Source organism: Cyrtonyx montezumae, unplaced genomic scaffold (assembly GCF_038088225.1).
Source record: "Cyrtonyx montezumae isolate F1298 unplaced genomic scaffold, pur_monq_1.0 scaffold_3, whole genome shotgun sequence".
Lineage (NCBI taxonomy): Eukaryota > Metazoa > Chordata > Aves > Galliformes > Odontophoridae > Cyrtonyx > Cyrtonyx montezumae.
This window is the reverse complement of record NW_027072034.1, coordinates 110337835-110356513: the sequence shown is the minus strand read 5'-3', so window position 1 is coordinate 110356513 and position 18679 is coordinate 110337835. Positions and strand designations below refer to the sequence as shown.

General features: G+C 51.2%; 2 protein-coding genes across 2 annotated transcripts in view; both read left to right on the top strand.

Moving 5' to 3' along the window:
- Positions 1–18679, top strand: part of CCDC134 (coiled-coil domain containing 134) — a 166200-nt gene that overhangs the window by 4266 nt on the left and 143255 nt on the right. The window lies entirely within an intron of this gene.
- On the top strand, positions 75–17475 carry SREBF2 (sterol regulatory element binding transcription factor 2). Its single transcript, XM_065742815.1, has 19 exons — positions 75–247; positions 1208–1576; positions 1662–1843; positions 2609–2749; positions 4735–4956; positions 5707–5821; positions 6005–6186; positions 7086–7278; positions 7930–8111; positions 9231–9504; positions 10840–11009; positions 11129–11297; positions 11820–11940; positions 13207–13316; positions 14171–14303; positions 14593–14761; positions 15476–15661; positions 15986–16097; positions 17212–17475. The coding sequence occupies exons 1-19, from the start codon at positions 166–168 to the stop codon at positions 17430–17432; spliced, it is 3333 nt and encodes a 1110-aa protein (XP_065598887.1). The 5' UTR covers positions 75–165; the 3' UTR covers positions 17433–17475.

Sequence of the window (18679 nt, the reverse complement as noted above, 5' to 3'; positions counted from 1 at the left end):
ACTGCTATTGGCTGCCGCCGACCTGGTCCCAGTGACAGAGCGCGGAGGGGGCGGGGCCATGCAGGTGTGGGCGGGGTCGGGGCGGTGCAAGATGGCGCGGGGCCGGCGGCGCCGGGCTGCTTCCTCCGCTTAGAGCGGGCAGGGAGCGGAGCGGGGCCGTGCGACATGGAGAGCGGCGAGCTGGGCACCGAGGGCATGGAGACCCTGACTGAGCTGGGCGACGAGCTGACGCTGGGCGACATCGACGGTGAGCGCGGGGCTGGGTGGGGGCGCGGGGCTCGGTGCTGTGCCGCGCGTGGGCTTGTGTCGAGGTGCAGGGGAGCCCCCACGGCTCGTGTTGGCGGGTCTGAGTCATACGCGTGACGTCACGGCGAGCAGCGTGACGTCAGAGGGCAGCGGGGGGGGCGAAGCAGTAATTAATGCCGATCTTAACGAGTGGTTCCGGAGAGGGCCCTACATCCGAGCGTGGAGTGCGTTGGAGCACGTCCAACGCGTTATGTCCGTCCCCTACCTGCGTTGGGCGATGCCACCGAGTGGGAAAGTGCCGTGTCGTGGGTCCTGGGTGCGGCGTGGGGTGGGGTGGGGTGGGGTGGGAACAGCCCTAATGCCAGTCCTTCCCCATAACCCCCAGCGCTGCTCCCATACCCGTGTACTGCCCCTAAGGTATCTATTCCATTTGGGGTCCCGTGGGCTGGGTATTGGGATGTGGTCAGTAGGGGCAATCAGGGGGAAGCTTTGGCCACGGGATCTCCTTAGACATAGCCATGCATTTCTCAGCTCAAGTTCTGCAAAGCGCTGTTTTCTTGGGCGTGTTTCCCCTAATTCCCTGTATACCTGAAATTACCCAAAGTCAGGGTGAGTCACCATCCGTGTGTCCCGGTGGGGATCCGTAGGCAGACAATGGGTGGTATGAGGCTGCCCCAGGTGGGAGGATGGCCCCTGCTGAAGTCGTGGTGCTGCTCATCCTCCTCTTCTGAGTGTGAAGCTGGAATGGGGATTGGACAAATGGTAATGGGCTGAAAATAGTGGATCCCGAACTCTGGGAGTGTTTTGACACTGAGTTACTGACTACCTCTGGGCTACTGTGGTGTTATCTCTAGGTCTTCTGAAGCTGATGCTTCCTCCTGTGCCCTCTGCTTACCTCTGAGTCCTGACCCCATGTCCCATGGAACCAACCAGCCCCAAACATTCCCTTTCCTCCTTGCAGAGATGCTGCAGTTTGTCAGCAACCAGGCAGGGGACTTCCCGGACCTGTTTTCGGACCCGCTGTGTGGCACCTTCCAGGGTGGCAGTGGTGGCAGTGGCACAGGCGGTGGGGCCCTGGATGCCACACGGCCCTATGGCCAGGCCCCGCAGCCCTTCCCTCCGCCTGCTGCCTCCCCGCAGCTGCAGAACGTCCCAGTGAAGGTGTCCCCAGCCCCGCAGCGCCCGGCCCCGCTGCTCCAGCCCCGACCCCAGCTCCAACCGCAGCTCCAGCAGCAGACGGTGATGATCACCCCCACCTTCAGCTCTGCACCTCAGACCAGGATCATCCAGCAGCCCGTCCTGTACCAGAACGCAGCCACGAGCTTCCAAGGTAGCATCGAGGTGGTTGTATCCACAGCAGAAAGCTTAGAAGGCCTCTGCGTGGCGCCGTCCCTGACTTCTCTCCCTTTTTACAGTTCTCCAGCCCCAGGTGCAGAGCCTGGTGACGTCTCCCCAGGTGCAGCCGGTCACCATCCAGCAGCAGGTGCAGGCGGTGCCGGCCCCACGCGTGCTGACGCAGGCTGCTGGTGGCACCATCCAGGCACTGGCACCTGCCACAGTCCAGACGGTGGCAGCACCGCAGGTCCAGCAGGTGCCGGTAAGTGGAAACGAAGGAGCCTGGCCCCAATCACCTGGCTCTCCCCTTTAATGGGCATTGATAAGTGTTAGATAAGTGTTTTTCTCTAGGGAACGCTCCATATGGAAAAATTGCTCTGGTTCAGCTCTATTCTGTAGCCTTCTCTGTGTTTGGGAGTCAGTGAGGTTCTTGAAAAAGCAAGAGTGAGTTGTGTTGTGGCAAAATAACTGGCTGTTTTGACATCTTCCCACTTCAGTCCGAGGGAAGAACTGCTGCTGGCACTGGGAGGTGCTGTGGCATAGAATCATTAAGGGCAGAAAAGATCACTAGGCTCCAACCACCAGCCCATCCCCACCATGCCCACTGACCCACGTCCTCAGTGCCACATCCACACTGCTCTGGAACACCTCCAAGGATGGTGACCCCACCACCTCCCTGTGCAGCCTGTGCCACTGCAGCACTGCTCTTTTGGAGAAGAAATTTTTCCTGATATGCAACCTGAACCTCCCTTGGTGCAAATTGAGGCCATTTCCCTCCATCCTATTGCCATTATCCTTACCTGCATATTGTACACTGAGGGGTTTCCCAGCTAACACAGGGAGCTTGCTGCAGGTGAGGGCAGAGGAACCTTTCCATCAGCTCCTTGGTATTTTGAGGCACTGTGTTACTTCTGGTCTCCGATGTGAACACCAGTGGCCTCGTGGTCTGTCGCTGTCTTTGGACACCAAGATGAACAGAGCAGTGCGTGCCCGCTTGTCCCCTCACCTCTGACTGCTTCCCACACAGGTTCTGGTCCAGCCTCAGATCATCAAGACAGACTCCCTCGTGCTGACCACGCTGAAGGCAGATGGCAATCCTGTTATGGCTGCAGTACAGAACCCAGCGCTCACCACACTCACCACTCCTATCCAGACCACAGCTCTGCAGGTACCACTGTTAATACCATTCTTTTCTTCCTCCCCCCAGTGACGTTATTTCCTAGCACAAGAAGGAGGTTTGGTGTTTAGTGTTCTCCAATGGTGTGGATGGGAGAGGTTCCAAATGCTGCTCTGAACATGTCCAATGTGAGTAATGTGCCACTTCTGCCAAGGCTGAGAGCACACACTGTGCATTTTTGGCATCCTCCCATGGCCAGTAAGCACAGAGCAAGGGCACATTCCTGTTTACCTTTTTCTGGCATTACTAGGAGAGGAGTGTGACCTAAGAATTCCATGTGGTTTTTGATCTCTGTGGAAGATGCTTAAAGCCAACAGACTCGAGGTCGTTGTGGATCTTCTTTTCTCCCTCTGTTGCATCCATGGCAGAATGTTGAATGTAAAAACTAATTAAACTACTTCTCAAAGGGCATTTGCAGTGAGGGGTTGGTATCATCATTCAAGATGGCAGCAGTGCTTCAGGGCCATGACTTATCAGCTTGGAGATGCTTGTGCCCGAAAGAGGCTTTTATCACAGGCTCATGCATTCTGAAAAGGTCCCTCTGTTCAAATATTTACTGCTGGAGATAAGCTTGCAAGCCTGGACTTAACTTCTGTCTGCATAGCACAGTGGGGTTCCTATGCCCATGGTAGCAGCTGGACCAAAATCTTTAGTTTATTTGCTGCTAGGTCACACTTTGACGTGGAGATGAGGCTCATGTGATTGTGTCTGGCAGATACAAAATCCACAAAGCATTCTGAATGCCTTGAATTTTGCTGGAAGTTGACTGAGGGAAGACAGAAGGCTTAAATTCACTTATGTGTCAAGTTCCAGCTTTAAATGAACCTACATTCATTTCTACAGTGCCAATTAGAAAACTATTTCAGAATCAAAGTTGATTTTTAGTTTGCTTGGGGCTGATTTATTCTTGCCTGCATCAGTCTGACTTTTAGTGTAAATAACTCTTTCCATAACAGCTTCTCTGATTCTGGGTGTGCTTCATTCTTACCCTTTCCAATCTTGGATTACTGGTTGGAGCAGTCTAAATTATTTCCTTTGGTCTGACTGTCCTAGAAGCCTCTGTGCAACCGTTCTGGTGGGTTTCACTGTCTTTTCTCCTGTAGCATGTACTGCTTTGGCTGGGGGGAGATGGTCTGTTTATATCTAAACTATAGAATCATTGAGGTTGGAAAAGACCTCTAGAATTTGCCAGTCTTCACTGCCAGCCCATCCCCACCATGCCCACTGACCATGTCCTCAGTGCCACATCCATATGGTTCTTGAATGCCTCCAGGGACAGTGACTCCACCACTTCTGTTCCCTCCCATCTTATCAATGTTACTGGGAGTAGAGACCAACCCCACCTCACTACAACCTCCTTTCAGGTTATTGTAGAGAGTGATAGAAGTCCAAGCTTTTCGCATCAGTGTGTATCACTGATTGCTTTAATATCTCATTTGAATGTATTTCATAGCTAAAAGTAGTTAGGGATCTATTTTTTTTCCCTGTACAATCTAATTCAAATGAACTTCAAGCTGGAGTTTGTCTTTCTACAGTTAGAACCTTTCTAATGTTATGATAATAATGATAGAACGTTTGCAAGTAGTGTTGTCTGTTGTTGGTCCAATGACTTTCTTTGTGCATTTGGAGATGTGGGGTAGAAGGGCTCTAAAAGCAGGAAGGAGCTTTGGTCCATGTCTCTGTTTAATTTATGAGTGACCAGAGCATGATATTGATGAAAGGATGTTGAGGTGATGATACTCTTTGAGAAGAGATCCTTTTACTGCAGGAAGCAGTGTGGATGTTTTTTTTTCCTGTGCTGCTGTACCCACACTTATGCAGCTAAGGAACATGGGAAGACATGACATACCTCTTCTTTTTTGAGCTCTTTGAACTTTATTTGATTGTGCCTTTGTTTACTCTGTTTGCTCTTGGCATCATAATCTTGTCTATTTTGGCTGATTGCTGGTGACCCTTGGTGTGCGTGGTCTTTGTAGACCCTCGTTGGAAGCAATGGAACCATTCTGACCACAATGCCAGTAATGATGGGACAAGAAAAGGTGCCTATCAAACAAGTTCCTGGAGGGGCCAAGCAACCAGACCCACCTAAAGAAGGAGAGAGGAGAACAACACACAACATCATTGAAAAGCGTTACCGGTCCTCTATAAATGACAAGATCATTGAGCTGAAGGACCTCATCATGGGCACAGACGCCAAGGTAAAAGATGTGCAAGGGGAGCGAGTTTGGTGTCAGGGATACTTGTGTCCTCAGGTGCTTGTTGCTCTATTAAATGGAGCAGTTGTGCACAGACTGCTGTTAGGAGTATGCACGTGCATGTTGCAATAAGATAAAATGCAGAACAGTGTCTTCTCACACAGAGCTTTCCAATTTGATTCCACGAGATACTGAGATGTATTGAAGCCACCTTGCACTGTGTTTGACCTATGCTGTTTGCTTTACATCATGCTGGCAGCCTTTGCTGGAAGCATGTGTTTTCATGGGGATGGATGAGGGACTGAGGAGGAGAGAGAGCCAGTGATCTCAATGAAATGGTGAACCCTGGTTATGACAGCTGCTTGCTCCATCATCCTGGAAAAGAGCCATTCACTTCATTTCAAAATTGTGATACTTTCAAAAGACTATTTCTGACTGAAGTCAAGGCATGAACTCTTGTAATTTGAATCTGTTAATCTGTTTTTGTTGTACTGTTTCTATAAAAATGTTGAGAGATCTCAGATATGGGGACTCAAGCCCCGTTGTCCAGGCCTTATGTGCCTTCCAAAGTGGATACCTTGGCCCAGAACATGTCCTACCATTCATTTCCTTTTGCTGTTGCCAGATGGCCCTTTACGCCCTTCTGTTTGTGTCCCCCTCTATGATACGAAGGGTTGTGGTACTCCTATAAGCGAGAGCGACCCTGGAAGCACATAGTATAACCTGCTTTCTGTGTGTCTTAATTCCTTGCAGATGCACAAGTCTGGAGTCCTAAGAAAAGCCATTGATTACATCAAATACCTGCAGCAGGCCAACCATAAGCTGAGACAGGAGAACATGGTTCTGAAGCTGGCTAACCAGAAAAACAGTAAGTTGTGGATACTGTGCAGGAAGGAGGTGATCTGCATGGATGTAGGCTGCTTCTTCCAGTTCGTTATCATTGGCAGAGGTAGATAGGTGCACGCTGCATTGGTGGTGGCCTGTGTTCTGAGCAGGACTGGCAGGGTGTAGGAGTGAGAGATGTGTACGTGACGTGTTCTGATTCTTGCAGAACTGTTGAAGGGCATTGACCTAAGCAGTCTGGTTGACAATGATGCGGACCTGAAGATAGATGACTTCAACCAGAATGTTCTTCTGATGTCTCCTCCTGCCTCTGATTCGGGATCGCAGGCTGGCTTCTCCCCCTACTCCATTGATTCAGAGCCAGGAAGCCCACTCCTTGATGATGCGAAGGTATTTCTGACTTAATTTGTCTCAGAACATTTCAGGGTTACCTAAGGGCCAGAGCTTATGTTCTCATAACTCTCAAGAGTGGAGCTAGCAAACATCTGGCAAGCAGAACTGAAGGGATCAGGCATATATTGTGAGGATGAGGGAGGTGCATGGGAGTGTTTTATTTACTTATTTTGAATGATTAAGGCTACTTCATGAACTGTATTATTTGAGCCATGCCTTAGCTGCTGAAACTTAGGCTTTAACACCAGGAGATTCTCTATGGACTCATTGCTCAGAGAGGTGGTAGATGCTCCATCCCTGGAGACACCCATGCTCAGGCTAGAGGGGCCCTGAACATCTGATCGAGCTGTAGGTGTTCCTGTTCGTTGCAGGGGAATTGGGCCAGATGGCCTTTAAGGGTCCCTTCCAAATCAAATGGTTCTCTGACTCTTACAGTGAATGTTCATGACCCAAAGAACCCGCAGCTTTCAAGAGATAGATATGTCCTATGAATAAAGCAGGAGAATGTGGAAAAAGATGATGATCTCAGCTGTGGGTAGCAAGACTAACTAGTAACTGTAGTTACAGCAATCTGTTAACTGCCTTTAGCTGATGGGTTCGGAAGAAATGAGTCCTCTGGGAGGCCCTCAGAGAAGTTAGTCCTGACATAAAGCAGGGATCCAGTCAATGGTAACTGACATGACTGGGAGGAGGAGGAAGGTGAAGGCACTCGAGTACTTCAGCCTGACCTTACTCAGCGAGGGAAAGCTCCGCTAGAGTTCTTACTGACCTTTATCTTAAATTTTAAAACTTGTTCTGTCTCTTTCCTTCTTTCCTTCTGCATAAGCATTTTCCCTTTTACGGAACATTAAGCAGTCTTTGTATTTTTTTTTCTCTCCACTTCAAATCCTTTGAAGGTTAAGGATGAACCTGACTCTTCTCCTGTGGCTCTTGGCATGGTGGACCGCTCCCGAATCCTCCTGTGTGCCTTAACGTTCCTGTGCCTCTCCTTCAACCCTTTGACATCCCTTCTGGATGCCCGAGGGAGCCCGGAGTCCGACAGCCTGGTGCACCACGGCTCTGGAAGGAACGTGCTGACCATTGAGTCAGGTAAAGAGTTGGGGTGCTGTGAGTTGGGATCTCTTTGAGGTGTCATTGCAGGGCAGTGTTGGACTGGATGGCCTTCAGAACTCCCTTCCAACTTGAAGGATTCTATGATCCTCACTTTTAATTTGTTTTAAGGCAGCTTAATTGACTTTTGTAACTTACTAAGCTGCAGAAACATTGCTGCCATAGGTTTAAACTGTCGTTTAATGTACTTATTTCATACTGTCAGTATTTAGAGGACAGCTCACCTAAAGGTGAGTGCAGGGGATTCTGTAGTGTGTTGTCACTTAGCCAGCTGGTCAGCATACTTCCTCATTGTTGCTTTGTAAACCTAATTAAGACTGGAAAGTGACCCTGAGGTATAGAATACCAATGGGTGTATCTGATAGCTTTCGTGGAACGTCTCGCATTAAGGTTATTTTAGAACCGCTGACTCAGGTTTTGTAAATCAGCCTTGTAAAAACAACTATTTCAGTTTGGTTGGGAATGTTGTGGCTTGGCGCTGATGAAGAGCTGTTGATGCAAGAGCTGTTTCCCAGTTAAAATGCAGCCTTTGCAAAACTTGATACTACAAGTGGCAAACAGAGCCAATGGCGACAGAGCTGTCTTGACGTTTTCAGTGTCAGGATCAACTTCTCCCTTTCCTTGTTGCAGACACAGGTGGATGGTTTGGCTGGATGATGCCCACGCTGATCCTGTGGCTCGTGAATGGTGTGATCGTCCTCAGTGTGTTTGTGAAGCTCCTCGTGCATGGAGAGCCAGTGACCCGGCTGCACTCGAGGTCGTCAGTCGCGTTCTGGAGGCACCGCAAGCAGGCAGACCTGGATCTGGCACGGGTAGGGCTGCCTCCCTGCTTTGCATCTCATCCGTCTTGTAAGAGGAGGTGTAGGAGGAAGTGGCCTAACGAGATGGTGCCTTGGCAAGAGTGTGGTATTTCTGGATTGTATCTGATCTGATTTGCAGAGAAGTTGGTGCTGCTGGTTTGTCTTGAGCAGATTGCTGTTCTCCCTCAGCCTGAATTAGTGAGGCACGGACTCCTAGCTCTGTCCTTGTGCCTCACTGCTGCATCCTGCAGTAATTCTTGGAAGCAGGGGCTTGGTTTGCGTCCCAGGCCTGTCCTCTGCTGCTAGCAAACAGCACTCAAGGGTGTCTTCTTGTAACATGAGCATGCCCTGATGGTAGCTCAGCGGAAGATACCAACTGGTTGCAGTTATGGGTTTCACGCCAGTCTTCCTGAAGCCTGGCTGGTGGAGTCTTAGAACACAGAATGGTTGGGTTGGAAGAGACCTCAAAGCCCACCCAGTCCCACAGTGTGCCGTGGGCAGGGCTGCCATTCACCAGCTCAGGCTGCCCAAGGCTCCATCCTCCCTGGCCTTGAACCTCCAGGGATGGGGCATCCACAGCTCTCGGGGCAGTTGTGCCACTGCCTCACCACCCTCTGAGTAAAGAATTTCTCCCTAACACCTAACCTGATCGTTCCCTTTTTTAGTTTGAAGCCATTCCCACCTGTTCTGTCATTCTTAGGCCATGTAACAAGCAGCTTTCCCTCCTGTTTATAATCTCAAGTGCTGGAAGGCTGCAATGAGGTCTCCCTGGAGCTTTCCCTTCTCCAAGTTAAACAAGTCTAACTGGAATGGGTGTTCACCACTGCATCCCCCTGTCTTCCAGTTCTTCTCCATTGTTGAAGCGTTTTCAGTTCTGACAGGCAGGGAGCTGCTTTCAGCTGATGCCAGTGTGTCTCCCAGCTGTTGCAGTCATTGCAGGACTAGGCCCCTATGTCACATGAGATATGCTGGGCTAAATTCGGTCTGAGTACCCTAAGTTGCTGACTTCTCTCAACTGAAGCTTTTAACTAAGGTGACACATTGCTTTGTCTCTCTCCCAGCAGTCAGGAGGTCCCAAAGTGTCTCTGGTTGTACTTTTTGTTGTGTAACCTTTCGCCGTGATGTTTGCAGGGAGATTTTGCTGCGGCAGCATCAAACTTGCAGACCTGCCTGTCGGTCCTGGGCCGAGCGCTGCCGGCCTCCCGCCTGGACCTGGCCTGCAGCCTCTCCTGGAACGTCATCCGCTACAGCCTGCAGAAGCTGGCACTGGTGCGGTGGCTGCTGAAGAGGACCTCCCACCAGTGGCGGGCCAGAGAGGCCACTGCGGGCTCTGAGGATGAGGCCAAGACCAGTGCTCGGGACGCAGCTCTGGCCTACCACAAGCTCCATCAGCTCCACATCACAGGTAGGGCAGAGGCGGTAGAGCTTGAAAAGCGGGGCCACCGTATCCTAATGAGGTTCAGCAAGTCCCAAGTGCAAGGTGCTGCACTTGGATCGGGGCAGCTTTGGACACGAGTACAGACTGGGAGAAGAACTCATTGAGAGCAGCCCTGCTGAGAAGGACTAGGTGGGGTTCTGATGGATGAAAAGCTCAACATGAGTCAGCTGTGTATGCTTGAAGCCCAGGTGGCCAACAGTGCCTTGGGCTGCATTAGAAGAGGGGTGGCCAGCTGGGAGAGGGAGGGGATTGTCCCCCTCTGCTCTGTCCTTGTAAGACCCCATCTGGAGTAATATGTTCAGGCCTGGGGTTCCAGCACAAGAGAGAGATGCAGCTGTTGGAGCAGGTGTGGAGAAGGGCTACAGAAATGCTCAGAGGGATAGAGCTCCTTTCTTACAAAGGCTGGTTGATGGAGCTGGACTTGTTCAGCCTGGAGAAGAAAAGGCTGTGGGGAGATATCATTGCAGCCTTCCAGTACTTGATATGAATTTATAAGCAGGAGTCTGACTTTTTACAGAGGTTGTAGCAGGATGAGGGGGTATGGCTTTAAAGTAAAAGAGGGGAGATTTAGGTTAGGTGTCAGGGAGAAATTCTTTACTCGGAGGGTAGTGAGGTGCTGGCACAGGCTGCCCACAGAAGCTGTGGGTGCCCCATCCCTGGAGGTTCAAAGGCAGGTTGGATGTGGCCTTGGGCAGCCTGGGTGGCAGCCCTGCCCATGGCACAGGGTGGGACTGGGTGGGCATTGAAGTCCCTTCCAGCCATTCTGTGATTCTGTTATAAGAATGGCTGAAGCAACTGCAGCATCCCCTTACATGTCCATGAGTCTTTGGAGGTGGCTTAGAGCCCTGTCCCACGCAGTCTTTGATAAAATCCAGTCATTTTTCACTGCTCTTTCTTGTTTCTTTTCTGTCACTTGGGAATGCAATGTGAAAGCAGAGGCCAGGGTTAATTGTTGGAGAAAAATCAAATTTTTGAAGCTGTATGAAGCACAGATGGCCAGTTGGTGTTGATGTGCTTTGAAATCCTCGGCATGTGCACGTGTACTGAGGAAGTGCTCGAATGTTCCTTGTGAACGGTTGTTTTTGCTGTCTCCCTGGCAAACTAATTTGCAATTTTAATAGGCTACAAGTATGTCAGAAATCCAAGCTAAACTTCCTTCTGCCTAATTTTCTGTGCGAATTGTAGTTACACACATTAACTGGGATCATCTGTCTAGGACAGTGCTCCAGCAAGTCATGTTGTTACCAAGTAGCTGGTGCTGCCTTATCTCAGGTTAACCTTTCTCCTCTCCTGTTGGTGCAGGTAAACTCCCCTCCAGCTCCGCTTACTCTGGTTTGCACATGGCCTTGTGTGCTGTGAATCTGGCCGAATGTGCTGAAGAAAAGATCCCGCCCAGCACGATGGCTGAAATCCACCTGACGGCTGCGGTTGGCTTGAAGACCCGCTGCGGGGGCAAGCTGGGCTTCCTGGCGGTGAGTCACAGTGTCTTCTGCCACTTCAGCTCCATGCAGAGCTCTGGGAAGGGCTGTGAGCTGGCAGTTCTGGGCTCTGTGGTGGTCTGACTTCCCTTGGGTACCTCTCCGTTCTTCAGAGCTACTTCCTAAGCCAGGCACAGAGCCTGTGCAGCTCGGAGCGCAGTGCCATCCCCGACTCTCTGCGTTGGCTGTGCCACCCCCTGGGACAGAAGTTCTTTGTGGAGCGAAGCTGGACAGTGAAGTCTGCTGCCAAGGAGAGCCTGTACTGCACCCAGAGGAACCCTGGTGAGAGCTGCTTATGCTCTGGGCATGGGGCTGCCTGCGCTTTGCCCTGGGAGCCTTTGCTTCTGTGCTTTCTAGCACCAAAGCTGGTGTCTTGAAGAGTGTTCCCCTGCATGTGGTCTCAATGGCTGTTTGGGAGGTGCTTCCTAGGAACGCAGTAGCTGGTGTTGGCCTTTATGTGTCATCCATTCCTGTTTGGGGTGACCTGGGCAAGGAGGTGGAGTATGCCTTCCCCAGAGCAACATCCTTGCTGTTCTACTGGGTGGCTAAAGTGTCTCAGGGATGTTTAGCCTTGGGCTGCAGCAGCATATATCTGGTAATTAGTTAGAACAGTGATTAAAAAGGCCCTGAAAACTCAGTCTTCTGAAGACTTTGCAGTAATTCCCCAGGAGTTTCCCTCTACCTCTCTTCCTTTCACTCCTAAAATTCAGATTTTCTTTCCAGCTGCCCTTGTCTGTATCAGGAGGGGACTATATCTGTAGGTAGGAAAAATGTGTTGGATTCATTCTTTTCCTTTCTCTGTAGCGGATCCCATAGCACAAGTTCATCAGGCATTCTGTGAGAACCTGCTGGAGAGAGCAGTGGATTCCCTTGTGAAGCCTCAGACGAGGAAAGAGGTGGTGGGACAAGAGGAGGAGGAACCCTGGTAAGTTCCAGCTCTGGAGGCAGCTGTAGATTCTGAAGCAGAGCTGATGGTCACTGAGTGCTCTGAGTGGATTAGTCTTTAACTGGGACTTGGAACGGCCATGTGGTTCCCTGTGGCCAGGTGACCACCACAGCTGGTCGTCAAGATGAGCTTTGCCTCTTCATACGATGACCTCTGAAGTCCCAGGTGCAGTTCTGGCTGTTGCCAGATGTAGTGGGCATTTCTGGTGCCAGTTGGCACGGTACCTATCAATTCCTGAACCAGTTGGCACATTCTCTGCTGACAGTGCAACATTCAGGAATGCTAAAATTAGCGTGCCCCTATCGCTTCAGTTAATCAAAGCGTGTGTAGGGTCATAAGGGCTTGCTGTGTTGCAGAGTGACCCAGCTGCCTCCCCATGTTATGCATTCTTGTAACCAAATGAAGCATAGCATATACCAGCAGTGAAAATCCACATATTGTACCTTGTGTCCCAAAATAATGCAGGTAAATGCCTGAGGTGGGAAGGTTCCTTAGTGGTGTCTCCTGGCTGGAAGGACTAGCTTTCCTAAAGCAGGGAGCTGTCTTTCCCCCTCTAAAGGTAGGAGCTCAAGATCCTCCTCTGTAAGATGTCCAAAGAAATTAGATCATTGCCACATTGTCACTTGCACTCCTATATATTTGCATATATGCAAATATATAGTCACTTGCAAATAGTCACTTGCAAAAACATTCTTCAGCCTCTTCTGGAGGCAGTGATTGAAAAGGAGCCTGTAATCAACTTGTAACATATGTCATGTCCATCAGCAGATTCGAGGCACTGGAGGGGATGCTGGCGGCTTCTGCTCAGTGTCTGTAGAATGTGGGGTGCTGACTAAGTGCTAATGTGGATCATCTTTCACTTGAAATGTGTGTTACATGAGTTAATCTGCTTCACGGTGTATGCAGACTGGTCCCTCCCTGGAGAGTGGTGCCACCTTTTGTGAAGGACTTGGGCACAGCCTGCTCCCTTGTCCCTTAACTAAGGAGCAAAAACCTGTAACAAAGGCCCACTGTAAGTCCCAGCGTGGTACTCCTCAAACTGGTCCATATACTCCCACTCTCAGGAGGTGTCTTCGGGTCTGAAAGTGTTGTGATACCGGTAGAGCCTGAAGTTTCTGCCTCCACCCGCTGCCTTTATGGGTCAGCCTTGGTTAAAGACGTGTTATGACTGATCAGAAATGCCTGCAGGCCTTGGTGCCTCCTGCTTGATGGCATAATGAAGCTCCACATTGCTTCTTGTTTCAGTGAGTTCTCCAGTGCGATGGAATACCTGAAATTGCTCAACTCTTTCCTGGACTCGATGGGAAGCGGAGCACCGCCCTTTGCCAGCAGTTCTATGCTCAAGTCAGCCCTGGGTAAGTCTGGCTAAGATGAAGCTCTGCTGGCTGCAGTAAGTGTTGCTGCCGTGTATCTCCCCAGCTTTCGAGCTCTAGGCACAGCTGAAATGCAGTCCTTGGTGGAGGAGGGAGGTTTGGCTGTGGAGCAGCACTCCCTGCTGCACAATGAGGGGAGGAGTGCAGCCTATAAACAAGCGAAGAGGAATTCATCTCGCTTGGTGCTGGGTGTAGGCAGCACCTAGCAGTTCACTGAGATGTTGCTGGACCTTCTCAAAATGCATAGAGCAAATGCAGAGGGGAAACTGAACATCCCTTTTTCTATGGGATGCTTTTTGGATGGGAGGGAAGGGTTGTATTTGGGTCAGTATTGCTGTGAAACTTAAAGATAGCTCTGGGCACCTGGTTGTGTATCCTTTGGCCATAGGTTGACTTTGGGGGGTTCTTGGGGGAATACTGAATAACAGAGGAGCTGACGCATTGGGGTGCTGAGTGCAGAGCCTTGTCAGGATGGGTGTCGCAGTGTTTCTAGACAAGCAGATGGAAGTTGTGGCTGTAGCAAGGTGGGATTGGCTTCTTCTTCTAGGTAACAGCTATGGATGATGGGAATGGCCTCAGCTTCTGACAGGGGAGGTTCAGGTTGGGGATTAGGAAAAAATTCTTTTCAGAAAGAGCGATGCTGCAGTGGCACAGGCTGCCCAAGGAGGTGGGGGAATCACTGTTGCTGGAGGTGCTCCAGAACTGTGTAGATGTGGCACCAAGGACATGGTCAGTGGGCATGGTGGGGATGGGCTAGCAGTTGGACTGGGTGATCTTAGAGATCTTTTCCAGCCTTTGTGATTCTGTGATTCTAACCCATGACTCCGTTCTTGTAGGCCCGGACATGGTGTGCAGGTGGTGGTCGGCAGCAGTCGCTATGGCCATTGGTTGGCTCAGAGGGGATGACACGGCTGTGAGGTCACGGTTCAGCGAAGTGGAGCGCCTGCCAAAGTCCCTGGAGATGTCTGAGTGTGTAGTGCTGCTCCCAAACTCCCCTCTTTCTTCCCTAGGCTGCGGCCTGCACTGCGCAGCCATGGGCTCCCTGTGTGCTGAGGGGGAGCTTTAAGAAAGACAGAGGGAGATTTTTTTACAAGGACATGTAGTGGTAGAACATGGGGTAATGGCTTCAAACTGAAGGAGGGTAGGTTTAGGTGAGATGTAAGGAAGAAATTCCTAATTACGGAGGAAATTCTTTATTATGGAAAGGAACAGATGACATCACAACATAGTACTTGAAAGCAGGCTCTTTCTCTTCCAGGAATGCCCTGGTGAAAGCCACCTTCCACCTGTGCAAAGCCATGCAGGCCTCGCTGTCGGCGAAGGCAGACGGGCAGCAGAGCTCGCTGGGTCACTGCGAGAGGGCCAGCAGCCACCTGTGGAACAGCCTCAACATGAGCAGCAGTGCCTCCAGCACCTCTCTCAGCAATGTAAGGGCTACGCACCATGGGCAGCGTGCGCTCTGTCATGGCCTGGTTGTGTCTGTTTCTCAATTTGTCCCGAGTCTGATAGGAATATGGGGGATGCTTTCACCCTTTAAAGGGCATTGACGTTTTTTTCTGTCCCTGCTGTATGGAGGAGCAGTGCTGCAGGTGCTGTGTCATTTTCCTTCCAGTACCTGCCACCTCTTCTCTGATGCGGTTTGTTTTTTGACTGCTGTGGCCTGTGGAAAACCTCCATCTCTGTCTAGCCAGGGGCAGCTGCTGCCACCGGTGAGAAGGGACCTCATTATGTCAGGGCCACTCCATTTCAGGCAGCATCGGAACCCTCTCCTACAAAAGTGGGACTGTGCTGTGCTATTCCTGAGCACGCGTGTTGCTTGTTTCTTTTCTCTCCAGGTTCACCTCGAGCTGGAGCTCCCCTGTAAGGCGTATGGGGACAGCTCATGTCCCTGTCACTCCTGGGTGGCAGCTGTAGTGCATTGTAGTTGCATTGCATGTGCTGCCAGTAACTGTGCAATGTTCCTGCAGTGCAGTACAGAGGCGCTTTCTATTCGACAGAAAAGTTACTCTCCGAAGGGCAACTGGAACAGCAAGCATTGCTAGGGGGCAGCAGCAGATGGGGAAAAGGGATTTGGCAAGCTGTGCAGCACTGCTGTGCTCCTCACCTGGTGCTGAGCCGTGTCTGCTCCTTGGCTCCTGCAGGTGATCCAGCTGCTGGCCTGCGACCTGCTGCTGTCCCTCCGCACCAGCCTGTGGCAGAAGCAGGCGAGCAGCAGCCAGGCTCTGGGTGAGACCTACCATGCCTCGGCCCCTGAGCTCACTGGATTCCAGCGCGACCTTGGCAGCCTGCGCAAGCTGGCCCACAGCTTCAGGCCTGCCTACCGCAAGGTGAGCTTTGGCTCTCTCCCCTGGCAGGGGAGTGGGAAAGGGAAGAGTAGAGGAGCACTACCTGTGTCTGCACTTCTATTTTCTGCCCTCTTTCTGGAAATTCATCCTTCTCCCTTTCCAGGTTGCTCAGTTACATGTTGAAAGCAATTTCTGGGTTTTTTTTTAACCTTTTTCTGTCTTTCCTCCCTCTTGCCTTGACCTGCAAACTCTGCAGGCAGGTGGATGTGGGCTCTGCTTGTTGTCAGGGTGTCAGCACTGTGCTGCTGACACATCTGAGGGCTGCCTCCAGCCCACCCCTCACCTCCCACCCTGTTGTCCCTCCAGGTCTTCCTTCACGAGGCCACCGTGCGCCTGATGGCAGGGGCCAGCCCAACCCGCACCCACCAGCTGCTGGAACACAGTCTCAGGCGCCGCACAACCCAGAGCAGCAAGCAAGGTCAGCATGGGGAGCTGCATTTTGCCATGGCTATTGGGTGCCGTGTAGAGCCAGCCAGGGTTTGGTACTGGGACCTGTCCTGTTCAATATGTTTTTTGATGGTTTGGATGAAGGGATTGAGTGCACCCTCACTAAGTTTGTAGACAACGCTAATTTGTGAGGAAGTGTTGACCTGCCTGACTGTAGGAAGGCCCTACAGAGGAACCTGGACAGGCTGGGTCTCTGTACTGAGCCAATGGGCTGAAGTTCAACAAGACCAAGTTCCAGGTCTTGCACTTTGGTCACAACAACCTCATGCAATGCTACAGGCATGGGGCAGGGTGGTTGGAAAGGTACATGGAAGAAAAGGATCTGCAGGTGTTGGTTGATGCTCGGCTAAACATGAGCCAGCAGTGTACCCAGGTGTCCAGGAAGGCCAACAGCATTATGGCTTGTATCAGAAATAGTGCAGCCAGCAGGAGCAGGGAGTTGATTGTCCCTCTGTACTTAGCATTGGTGAGGCCTCATCACAGGAGCTGTGTTCAGTTCTTGGCCCCTCACTACAAGAAAGATTTGGAGGCCATTGAGTGTGTTCAGAGAAGGGCAACAGAGCTGTGGGGAGTCTGGAGCACAAGTCTTACAGGAAGCAGCTGAGGGGACTGGGGTTATTCAGTCTGGAGAAGAGGAGCTCGGGTGATACCTTATTTCTTTCTACAGTGACCTGATAGGAGTTAGTGGTGATGTGAGTGTCAGCCTATGCTCCCAGATAACAGTGATAGGACAAGAGGAAATGGCCTTAATTTGTGCTAGAGGAGGTTTGGTTTGAGTATTAGGAACAGTGTTTGTTGTTGTTGTTTTTCAAAAAAAAAAAAAAAAAAGCAGTGCTGCAGTGACACAGGCTGCCCAGGGCGGTGGTGGAGTCACCATCCCTGGAGGTGCTCAAGAAAAGGGTAGATGAGGCAATGAGGACATGGTTTAGTGGGCAATATTAGCAGTAGTTGGATGGTTGGACTCGATTGTATAATTGGTCTTTTCCAAGGTTAATGATTCTGTAATCACCCCCATAGCTGAGACTTTGCAAAAGGAGCTCCCTGGGGTGAGCAGCTCCCGTCACTCTTTTCTCTGCTGGTTACAGGGGAGCTGGACACGCTGCCAGGGCAGAGGGAGCGAGCTACCGCCATCCTGCTGGCCTGCCGCCACCTGCCACTCTCCTTCCTGTCCTCGCCCAGCCAGCGTGCTGTCCTGCTGGCCGAGGCTGCACGCACGCTGGAGAAGGTGGGGGACAAGCGCTCGTGCAACGACTGCCAACAGATGATCGTCAAGCTGAGTGGGGGCACAGCCATCGCCGCCTCCTAACACCTTGCCAGCCCCCAGCTTGGACTTCCTCTGTGTTGAAAAAGGAAGGGGGAAAAACATGCAAGGAAAAAGGAGGGGGGGGGAAAGAGGGGAGAAAAAAAAAAAAAGAGAAGAAAAAAAAAATCAGTGCTGTAGGTTAGGGCCATGCCATTGGAATCATGCTGGGGTGGGAGTGGGAGGGTCTTTTTTATCTTGCCCCAGGTGTGGCTTTATTGCCCCTGCACTTTTTGGGGACACTGTAGTAGGGACACCTGGTGGCTGTGCTACAGTTGCCCTTAGGGACCTGGCACTGATGCCCTCTGGCCTAAGTCTGCTGGGATCATCACCTGGGGCCAGTGGCAGGTTTCTGTACCGTTTTTATACCGCTGTTTTTTAATAGGAGTGTTTGTGGCTTTACCAAATGTAGGGACCAAAGCAGCAGCCCCCCTCTTCTCCATCTTCCTTCTCATTTCAGCAGGGTGGGGTTTTGGCCGGTCTCCATGGGTGGTAGGGGCAAAGGCTGCTGGCTGTGGTGCCTTCATGTTAGTGTGGGTGGAGCTGTTAGAAATGGTTTATTTGATTTGGATCCCAGTCCTAGAACCAAGCCTACACCCCAACTCCTCCGCCCTGAGGGCCTGGGAAGCAGTTCACAGCTCTTGTCCTTTTGCATAGGATGTGACTCTGGGGTCCTAATATGGGAGAGATGCTGTCAGCTCCATAACACCCCACGGTGCCCTCCCTCCCCCATCACAGGGAGCACCCCTCTCCCCATGAAGCCCAGCACAGGGCTCTTGGCTTATCTGTGCTCTTGCCAGGAGTCACATCCTCCTCCCTTTCCTTTCTGCTTTCTTTACTAAAATACAGCAGCTCTGACCTGTTGCGAACTCTCAGTTATTTCCCATTCCCCCAGGGGTCAGTTTTATACTTCAGTAATTGGGGAGGAAGAGCTGGGGGCCCTCAGCCTTCCTCTTGTCCCTTTTATGAGGGGCTGAGGCTGCCTAGTGCTTTTCTTCCTCTGGGGGCTCTTTGCCCCCTTTTTCTACTCTTTCCACCCTCTGTGCCCGTCTATCCCTGCAGTTTTTATATGTGTGTGTATATACTGTAACTTTTTTGTTGGTTTTGGGTGGGAGGGAGCTGTTGTTGGCAGCCTACTTTCCTCACCCAATAAAGGTGGTGTCACCACCGTGTCTCATGTGCCCTGCTCCTCTTCTCCATCCCCGCAGTGCAGCTACACGAGGCCATGTACTTCCATGTGTTTATTAACAAGA

Coding starts and splice junctions, on each gene's coding strand:
- SREBF2 (XM_065742815.1), top strand. CDS start 166: ATGGAGAGCGGCGAGCTGGGCACCGAGGGCATGGAGACCCTGACTGAG. Junction 11,010..11,128: donor GCAAGCTGGGCTTCCTGGCG/GTGAGTCACAGT, acceptor TCCGTTCTTCAG/AGCTACTTCCTAAGCCAGGC. Junction 11,941..13,206: donor CAAGAGGAGGAGGAACCCTG/GTAAGTTCCAGC, acceptor TTCTTGTTTCAG/TGAGTTCTCCAGTGCGATGG.